Source organism: Aptenodytes forsteri, unplaced genomic scaffold (genome assembly GCF_000699145.1).
Source record: "Aptenodytes forsteri isolate BGI_AS27 unplaced genomic scaffold, ASM69914v1 Scaffold15, whole genome shotgun sequence".
NCBI lineage: Eukaryota > Metazoa > Chordata > Aves > Sphenisciformes > Spheniscidae > Aptenodytes > Aptenodytes forsteri.
Window position 1 is genome coordinate 2,730,087 of NW_008795129.1, and position 10,600 is coordinate 2,740,686.

At 40.0% G+C, this 10,600-nt stretch overlaps 1 protein-coding gene across 1 annotated transcript; it reads right to left on the reverse strand.

Annotated features, from left to right (window-relative positions):
- Positions 1-1,127: 1,127 nt before the first annotated feature.
- Positions 1,128-8,973, reverse strand: PLAU (plasminogen activator, urokinase). The gene is made up of 10 exons (XM_009277650.2): positions 8,902-8,973; positions 7,711-7,765; positions 7,428-7,532; positions 6,717-6,882; positions 6,286-6,371; positions 5,992-6,181; positions 5,205-5,359; positions 3,910-4,050; positions 3,199-3,347; positions 1,128-2,328 (listed from the first exon to the last, which is right to left on the reverse strand). Exons 1-10 carry the CDS (start codon positions 8,959-8,961, stop codon positions 2,134-2,136), a joined length of 1,302 nt encoding a protein of 433 aa, XP_009275925.1. The 5' UTR covers positions 8,962-8,973; the 3' UTR covers positions 1,128-2,133.
- Positions 8,974-10,600: the final 1,627 nt, after the last annotated feature.

Below are 10,600 nucleotides of genomic sequence, written 5' to 3' on the forward strand. Positions count from 1 at the left end.
AGTGCTTGGCAGGATATTGTTATGATATGTGCAAGCCTTTTAGTTTCACAGTTACAAACATCACACAAATATATGGCATCTTGATGCTATGATACAAATTCTTCTCTGTAAATTTGCTATAAACACTGTTTATAGCAGTGTCACCGGTCTGTCTCATCTTATAGCTTCCTTAAAAGAAACAAAATCAAAGCAGAGCATGCTCTTTAGGATGTTGAAGTGATGCTAGGTTCTCACTGTGTTCCCTTAACCACCCAAAACGGAAGACTTTGAGATTATTTTCTGCCTTTGTCTGCCCAAAGAAAAGAATGTATCTTCAGCAAGGACTTACTTTGAGTTTAATTTTGCCCAGAATTGGAAATGCAGTTGGCTTTAAGTATTTCTTAGTTCTTAGCACTCTCTACTATGAATTGTGTTCTAGCTAAACTTCTTTCTTGAAAAAGAAAATAAACTGAAATATAAATAAATCTTGCAGTTCAGATAGAATTTCTACTACCTAAGATTTTGCTTAGCAGTCCTTGAGGTCAACTTCAAATTACTGTCCACAAAAAAGTACTGAGGAAAGCTGAAACTATCACTTCCCTTTTAGCACCTTTCTATGATATTTCTACATTGCATGCTTCCACGTGCAGTAGCATTTTAGTTAAGTTAGAGTGAACTTGTGAAACTAATCTCTTGATCCCCCCACCAAGTGATTTGGATCTTATTACAGAGCAGTTCTGCAGCATAAGAACTGTATTCCCTTAGGGGGAAAACATCCTAAAGAGGATGTTTTGCTTTACAAGTTCACCTAATGTTCTGCAACCACTTAAGAATGGCTAGTCTACAAGGCTAGATAGGAGTCCTGAAGCACATGCAGCGTGGATATTGGATCCTCAGCACCGTTGTTCATCCCATGCTCTAGGTCTTGCTAGTGCACACATAGTTTTCTAGCACTCTAGCCCAGAGTAGAGGACATTAATTTCTCATATGAAATGCTTTAGCGAAGAGGAGGTTCAAACATTTATATTTTACTAAGGGACTTTATGGTTCAGATTAGAACTTAATAATAGCAGTCCTCTTCAAATCATACCCTCCCCCTTTCAAGAGAGGAGGAACAGACACATAAGAATAACAGGGGGGTTTTAATGATTTTTTTTTAACATCTATAATACAAACAATAAGTTAAACACAGTAAAAATAATTAAATAAAGCTTGAGGTTCCAGCCCTCATACAAATAATTCAAATCTATAAAACAAAGACAAGTTTAAAAATAAAACGAGCATAAGTCTTGGGAAAAGAGAAGTAGTTTCCGTATAATATCAGTTAAATGAATGGAAATAAAGTTCTGACTTTTGACATCTGCAGCATTCAATGGGTGCCGAGTCCTTAAATCCTCTCCTGGGTGCATAGGTACATGTAGAGAGATTGCACAATCAGACTTTTTAGTGGACCCAGACACCTTCAGATGTGACCTGGAAGTCCAGTCAAGTTTCCAGTTTGGCTTCTTGCAGCACAGTTCTTAAGTGGAATGCATTAAGAGTTCGTAATGCTGAGACAGCTACAGGTGCCATCCTTAAGATACTGCTATAAACCCAACATATAGTAATGAACCCCGTACACCAAGCATTGCCTCAGTCTAAGTAGACTTTGGTCCTTCTTCACACAGTGATAACAATGCCGATGCAGTTTCTTTCAGTTTCTGATGCAAAGCCTGATCACCCTCTCAGTACTGGTCTTAACAGGTTAAGTTTCTAGGACTTGAATCTTAGCGTTGTTCAGTGTGATGAGGAAAGATTTTAGACTCGGGCCATGTATAAAATGCATACTTGAGTTAAATAAGTTAAAGCTTTACCAATACTTCCAGACCAAACACTGGTTCATAAGTGGACAGGTAACTTGATATGCATAGTATCGGGCATGGGAATACTCATTTAAATGTTAAATATTTTAGCTTCCCATGAAGTGGTTTTCAGGTAATTCAGAGCAGTAAGATAATATATCAACCATCTGTCTACCTCAGGAGCACTGATGTGAGTGGCAGACCACACAAGGATTTAAAAGGAAAGCTCCTCATGACATTCAGGACTTTATAGTGTCCTGGCATCAGTACAGGCTTAATCTTGTTCATCTGAGTCCAGATGGAGGAAAAAAGGTCACTTTGGTTCAGGGAGAAAACTACTCTTGGTGAGTACCGCATTCATATTGGAGTCAATCCAGTTAAGGTATTTAGTAACTCTGGTGTAAACGCCAGGCTTGTTTTCTTTTGCACAGCCATCTCCCCAGCTGACGACCCCATAAAGCGTCATCCTGCCATTGTGCTCACAGACCATGGGGCCACCGGAATCTCCCTGACAATGGAAAGAGAACATATTAGGCCATTTTCTACAGATGGAGCCTTCAGAACAAGGAGCCTGTGATTATTGTTTTTCTAGAGTGAAACAAGCTAGTAAATACCTATGAGCTAAAGTTTAGCTTTTTGAGTACACTGCATAGATGGAACAGAAGGCTCAGCATCTGCTGTGACGTGAACACTGTCTGTAAGGTAAGGAGTTCTCTAGTTTCCCCCTAGCAGGGCACAGAGAGAATAGTTACCTTGTACACAACACTACATCCTAGGTTTATAATCAGAGATATTAGGCTAGTGATATAAGGTCAAAGCCAACATGCCCAATTTTCATCACAGAATCAATTGTCTCCCTATCCATAAGGTACTTTTACACTTAAGGACAACACTTGTTCTTTTTAGTGGCTCATATGGCCGCTCTGCCCAATGAAGTTGCAGGGAAGCAAATCTAGTTTTGAGGAATCTGTGGAGGGGCTCAGTGCCCCCCGGTAATTCACCTTTTATCCCTTTGCAGAGCTATAGTTAATGTTAAGAAAGTGCAAGCTGAGATTGGAATAGCTGCTGTATTCCCCTGCTACATATCTACTAGCCATTGCTTGAATAGATTGTAAGTAAGGCCTTGAGGAATAGCAATAGCTAAGATACTGCACTTCTTGCTCCTCCAAAAGAGGGTCTGGACTGGGGTAACACCTAACTCTAGGTCCCAACCTTCTTCCATATGTTTGGCCACACTACGAGTCAACTCCACTGGATGTACTAAATTCCTGCTACATAAAGAGGTTCTTGACTAGTAGAATTACAAGATGCTACCAGCTGATCCATGTAGTGTACAAGCATTTAAAACAGTTTAGAAGATAAAACAAACCAGTTTTACCTTGCATGCATCAGTCATCCACGTGGGATCTCCAGCACAGACCATGTTGTCAGTAACTCTGATACTGTCATAGTATTCACGTTCGCATTTTGTCTGTGATATTAGGTTTACAGTGGCTGACATCAGTCTTTGAGCATAGTAAATGTCATCTGCAAACAAAAGATTATTTAACTATTTTCACCAAGAAAAAAAACCAAAACAAAACACACTTTCAGCACTTAAAAGAAATTAGCATAACTATTCCAGTTCTGATTTGAGGCTCTTATTTCCAGCTTATGCAGTATTGGTTTACTTTTACTGTTAATGAATAAGTTTTAAAGAGAAAAACAAGTGTTGCAAATGCAAACTATAAAGCTTGGTTTTTAGAGAGGAAGAGTTTGATAGTTTTTGAAGGAAGTTCTGCACAAATGCAATCCTTTGTTAATCCTCCAACACAGCTTTAATTTTTTCTACTCCTCACCACATCAAGAATGAAGAAATTGCTGGTTTACATCTTGGCTTACTTTGTATGATTGACAAGTGTGAGAAGCATCAGATAGGAAATGCCATGGACAACTAGAGAAAATGATAGCAAAGATCATCTTTGAGAGATGCACATGGAGTACATAAACCAGAAAGGAATCTTTTAATCCTTTGCAGATCATGGTATAAAAACCATCCAGTTCCCACATTGTGCAAGTACAACTTTAAGAAGAGAAGTCATTCACTTACAAAAATCTTGTTTGCCGTAGCCAGATATTTCACACCGGGTATTGTCTCGCAAATAAAGGTTCTTCTCTGGCAAGCAGACTGTTCTGACATATTTGGATTCTACTGCACACTGTCCAGAAGTTGTTCTTATCCTTATCAAAGCTAAGAAATGAGTCAGAAAAGATACAGTTAGATTTATAAAGCAAGTTTTTGCCCTCAAGTTCTCTGAGAATAGGAGTATTGGGTACAGTTAATAGGAATAGTTGCAATTACATTTAGTTCTGGTTACATACGGTTCCTCTCATTGCTTTTGGAATGACACTGCATCGTTTAGTAACAACAGAATTAATTTCCCAGCGCTAAAATTGGCAAACATTCCAACCTGAACTTCCTTCCTGGAAGGATAGGGGGTGGTAACTCAGGGAAGATTCCTCTGCAAGTGTATCTTCAGATGTTTTAAAACCTCAACCTCCTGCCTGGCTGTAGAGGGTGGCACCTGCTGCCCTGCTGAAGAGGGGGCAGTTTATAGTGTACTTCTCACCAGAAGGGCTTATGAAGCTATTCCTTGGGTCTTTTTCCTTAGCAGCGGGAATTTGGAATGGGTGGTAGACTTTTAAGTGTCAAGTGCAAGAGTGGCAAGTCTGTTCTGTGCGAGTTGCAAAAAACCCATCTCTGACTTTGTTGGTTTAGGGATAGGCTTGCGAAAGCCAGAGAGACTTATGAAAGTCTGGATTAATTCAGGATAACCTTCAGCTAATGTGGTACCTGATATAGCATTCCCCTACTATATGATGAAACCTGCTGTGCGTGCATTTTTTTCCATCATTTACTATACATACAGTGTGATCTCTGTAAACATAGAATAATGTCATCTCTACCCCACAAAATTCTGGGCCTACTATGCTCAAGGCAGAGCAACCATACTGCATGTGTATAGGACGTCCTGCCCCATTCTGAACAGCTAGACCCGGTGTGCATGCATTTCTGCTGACAGGCAGCCCCCTCCAGTTGGGAAGATGGTAAGAATAAAATGCTGCCACCAGTGCTTATGGAAAAGCCATGCCTTGTACAGGTCAAGAGGTAAGACAGGCTTATAGTTGACTGTATGCCAGGTAACGCATCTGACACGTGCCACAAACCAAATTTATACACGTGGAAAAATCTTGCTCAGCACAGGCCTAGTTCTCAGAAGCACCTAGTTCCTGTTCCCCTTCATCTCATCTCTGGTTCTACTTTTTTTAGAAGATTATGCCACAATTATGTAGCCTTCAGCTATTCCTCAGTGTTTTAAAGGCTCATGTTAAGATGACACTTACCAATATCATTCTCATTGCCACCTGTGTCATCTGTAAAGCCAGGGTGAGAGATGATGTCATCGACCATGAATACTTGTTCCTTATCATCAGTAACATTCAGTATGGACTTTCCAAGGAAGACCTTGTAGATGGATTTCTCTTGGGGTTTTTCGGTCCTGAGTGAGAGTAAAGAGATTCATGACGACTACCGGTTTCTGAGAGTGAGGTCAACAGTTTAGATCAAGTCCCAGTTCTGCTTTGTGTTTACTTTAATGCTGACAAGCAAAATTTAGTCAGCTTTGAAAGTTGGTCCAGTATTCTAAAGGAAAGCATCCTGATTTTCCATTTGAAGGGATTAAGATAGACGTTCAGGCATTTTGAAATGCACACCTAGCTAGCTGCTACTAATGCCAAGCATGGGCCATGAGAGTCCCCTGCAGGATGACAGGAGGATCAGCTTTCCACAGGAAAAACAAAACACACCCATAAATGTATTGCTCAACAGCTCATGACCTTTCAGTACAACTTTTAAGTTTTGGGAACAGCTAAGGTAAAATGAAACCCTGGCTCAAATTTAGGCTAGAGTTGTTTAAAGTGCATAATCCACCAAAATGTTTGCATCTTGCTAGCGCGTTCTGCTAGACTTGGACTCCCAGAGGCTTAATGTTTACAGCTGCTCTTCTTGTTTTGCTCAATCAAAAGAACATTCTTACTACAGTACATTTTGAAGGGTTGCTCAGTGAGCATCGCGCAAAGGAATCAGTTGAAGAAAGTTGCAAATAGGAAGGATGCAGAACTGCAAACTTACAGACTATGAAAACAGTGTGCTGCTGTAAGTACCCAGCAAGGGTCAATGAGGCTGCCACCGCACAAGAAATGGTCGATGCCCCTTATGTTTTGGAAGATGCCAGCTACCCAAGGCTGAGACTCAACCTCTGCCTGGCTTCCACCAACAATCTTGAAGTACTTGCTGATGCTCCTTTGACCACATGCACGCCCTATGAGAGGAGAAATTTTGTTCAGATGTTCTTACAACTAAGCACCAACCTTGTGCTATTAAAAAAACAAAACAAAAACACAGTTGTCTTGAAACTGTACTTACCACACTTCTCTATGTTGCAGGGTGTTTCTTGAATGGTGAATCCCTTTCTGGTGTAACACCAGGGCCTGTTCCTTCCATTCGGGTTTCTAGAAGATAAAGGAAGTGTTCTTTTCATAAAGACTTAAGGTATCTTGGAATTCTAACTGTTCTGAACAGGCCAAAAGTGTTCTGTTGCAACATATACCAGAGAAAATAATTAACTACTGACTATTACTGTTGCATACTGGGAATTTTGCAGTACGACCAGCTTCAGTGGTGAGAACTCTAAACACTTCAGAGTCACGTTCCAAATATTTTTAGTCAAAATTCATCTCCATAATATTCTGGCTTGGTTTGTATTTTTTTTTTTTTAAAAGCATGTGCCATCACTTGAGGCACTTATGGGGCTGTGACAATAGGAGGCATCCCAGGAAGAGTGATGCTTTTCTTACCTGCAATAGTTGTGTTTGCCCAGTCCAAGCTGCAAAGCATTCTTCAAGTGAGCATGGTAATGACCCCTCCTGACTACTGAGGGAAGGTCCCATAGCAGACATTTGTCTTCTGTTGCAACTCCTCTGTAGTCCTCCCCATTGTCAGTATAGCATACGCTCTCAGTGTCTGAGAAAAATAAATATTTTGTTAGCAGTGTGTTCTTGTTTATAGCCGTTCTGAGACAGAAATAATCTGTATGGATCCTTCTAATGAGAAAAAAGTTCATGCATTACACTTGAAAACAGATGATGCAAGATCTGGACTGATTATATATTCTTACTAAATTTGTTCTATATGAATTTTGAGCATCAAGTGTCTTATGCTTTAAAGCATGCCTATTGCTTCTTTAATAGCTTCAGTGTACTTCACAATATAATCAGTTCTTCTGCTTCTGAACACTTCCAAACAAGTTCACTTTTTTCCCCTCCAAACTAAAACATTTATGAGGAGGTAGGCAATATTAGTGAGGCAGGGACAAAAAAAAAAAATCAGAGATCCCGATTTTGCACCAATATTTAGCTGTTTCTCCTCACTTAAGTCTGTAGTATAAAGCGCTACAGTCATGTGCTTATGGGTAATACTTTCACTTGGCATTTCATATTAATGATTTACCTATCTTTTTAGATCTTTTCAATCAATGTAGTTAGTATTAAGGAAGATAGATACTCTACCTAGTTCACAGTGAGTCCCACTGTATCCTTCTGGGCATATGCAACGATTAATTCCGCTAAAGAGGTAATAGGTAATGCAGGTTCCTCCATTCAAACAATGGCATTCTGCAAGTAAAAGACATCACTAATTAAGAGGCAAAGCATTTGAATGGTGAAGTGAAATGTAGCTGCAAACTAAGTTTTAGGTGTTTAAGTATCATTGAGAGTCTTTCTTCTTGTATGAAGATGTAAGTGCAGGTTACCAAGTTCTTTTTAGGTTCAAGTAGAACAGGCAGATATTTACCCTTGTGATGTGATCTGTGTTTAACTGGCAGCTTGTGGTGCTTCCTGCTATAAACCTAAGGGAAAAGAAAAAAGGATTTTAAGCAAAGTTTCTTTTGTGTGGTGTGATTACCTTTTATGGGCCCAAGCTCTGTTCCCTACTGCATACCTTCAACAGTTTAGTTTTTTGTATGTAGTTAACCAGCTGAACCTGCTCTGTGGAATCTGGATGTGAATGATAAGTGGAACTCTACTTGAGCAAAAGCAGAATGGGGAATAAAAACAAGCCAACCCAAACCCAAACACGCACCCCACACAAAAAACCTCAGGAGAACTCCACCAATCTGGTCCACTGCATCAGGTCAACATTGCAGTTATTTTTGCTATAAGGACCTAAGCAGCTCTCAATGGTCAGTGTCCCTAAAACAGGGAAGGGAACTTCTCCCTCTCCACCTCTCAGCCACTAAGCAGTGCAGTAAAGATGCAGTATTCCCCAGCTGCCTCTGTCATTTTGATGACCTTGGTGCTTCACATTTGGGCCATGGAATAAAAGCCAGTACATTTATACAACAATAGATTCTTGCCCTGTACTTCAGGTCCTGCCTCTGCTTTGCAGGCTGGATATTTCTTTCTCCATGGAATTAAATAAGATTTGGCTTTATGTATACTTTTCCCAGAGGTCAAGTGGGCTTGCCTGAGCTAAAACAAGTAATGGTAACAATATAATTCCGTAATGTTGGTGAATGGCTCTGCTGATAGATACCAACTATCATATGAATTGATAGTCAAAAATATTCAAATTCATATCTGTTGCTTGTTTTGTAGCATCACACTTTCAAGTAGGGGAGGTGGAAATTTAGTTAAGGCCCAATATCCACCTCCATCAAAGACCAATGAGCTCTTAGTACTCAGTGTCCAGGTCTAAATTACATTAAGAGAAAAATAGAAAAGCTAGATTTCTGGATGATTGCACGATGGCTTCACTATTTGAATGCTAGCAGACATCTTAGGGTGGAGCAGAATCAGAAGAAAAACCTAAGGGTTCAAAAACAGGTTTCTTGGAGGCATATGTGCAGCAGATGTATGTGTACATGCAAAGGGAGCAAAGAGGAGAATTCAAGTCAAAAGCCTACTACACTGTCCAAAGCAGAAGTACAATCAAACCCAGAAGTGGTTCCAAGTGAACCTCCCCACCATTAATTTCAAAACTTACAGAATCTAGTCCCATGACAAGTGTGCCCAGAGTTACTGTGAGGAAGATGAGTAACTTCATGTTGTCAATTAACTTCTCGCTTCGTTCCTCTTCTATCTGTATTATTTTGACTCTAAAAATAAAAGAGGAACTTAGTGTCACGTAGCTTGCAGCATCAGCTTTCTCGTTTCTATTGTCTTCAGTTGGTTTCAGAATAAGTCACAACACAATTGACAAAAGAATTAAGCATTGACTTGCTGTGGAATATCTGCTTATTATTTCCATGAATTAAATTAGAGGTTATTGTTTGAAGCTTTTTTGGTACATTTAGCAATACAACCAGATTTTTTTTAGAGTTTAAATGAGGCAGAGAAAGGGAAATTGGAAAAATCCATACTTGGTTTCTGCAGTGTGGGCTAACACAGAAATTGGGACATGTATTTAGTTGCTGTCCAGCTGTTTGTACCTATTTAACTGAGTATTACTACCTCACAACAACAGCACTGAACATCCACATTTAGGGTATGAAAGGGAAAGCTCCTTTTTTTTCATTTCCTCTATAGCTGCTGACTGCATCTTGTTGATGCTAGGCACTTACATAAGCCTGGCCACTTCACTGAGTGCCTCTGACCACTGCAAACTCTTGAAAGGCTGGTTGTGATGTTACCTCACTTATTTACAGTATTAGAGAGGCTTAGAACATATTCTGTCTTGATTTCTTATATGCAGCTGGATCTGGCAGCCAAGCATGCATAGCAATCTTCCCAAGAGTGACTGCTAAAAAACTGGCTTTTAAAAACGATGGGGGAAGAGAGCTATAAGGTACCAATATGTCTTTTTTTTTTTTAAATTGCAATGCAAGTCATGGGATTGTTTTTTTTTTTTTAAAGTGCCCTCAGTTCTAGAAAACTGGACAACTTTGTTTTTTAAAAGATTCCATGGGAATCTTAGTTATATTTACATCGGCAAGCAGTGCAATGCAGTAGGAGAGGGTATGCAGAACTTGAGTTGGTGCTGAAGACCCGCTCCACATTGTATCTGCTTCAGAGGTTTCTACACTGGACTAGTTCTAGTTTGGTCCTGCAGACTGAATGCCTGCTGATATTTGGAGTGCATCTTCCAGTTCGCTTTTATTCAGAAGAAATGCAGTGCAAGTACTCTAAAGCCATTCGGTGGTGTGAACAAAAACTCGGGGAATAGAGAAGGTCACTGGATTCATTTGAAAACAAGCTGACATGATCCAAAGCAAAATGCTCATGTAGATGCACCCTTCGCTTGTAAGCAGGTTTCATAATGCAAGAAAGCAAATCATGCCTCGGGTACTTGGACATGCACACTTTTCAGATTCAGTTGTGATTTCAGCAGATATACTTTCCCTTAAACATTATTCATATTAAGGTAATTATTTTTAGCATATTTGGCAGCTGTGCGGGTAGTTTGCCATTTGTTACCATAATTAGTTTCTCAGGCCCAACCTTAGCATCACAGATAGCAGCACTGCCGATTTCTTGCAAAAACTATGATACCCTGTAGGGCGTAGAACAGATCTTCCCCACCGCTGAAACACCGCGTGACATGAGATCTTATTTGTTTTAATTTAAAGAGCAACCGCTTAATCCTGTTCGACTCACACCCGGCGTTTTCGCCCTTAAATCCTAATTCGGTTTTAAGGGCACGGCACTTACCAGCGCAGGAGCCCCGCGGAGCGGCCGCTGTCCGT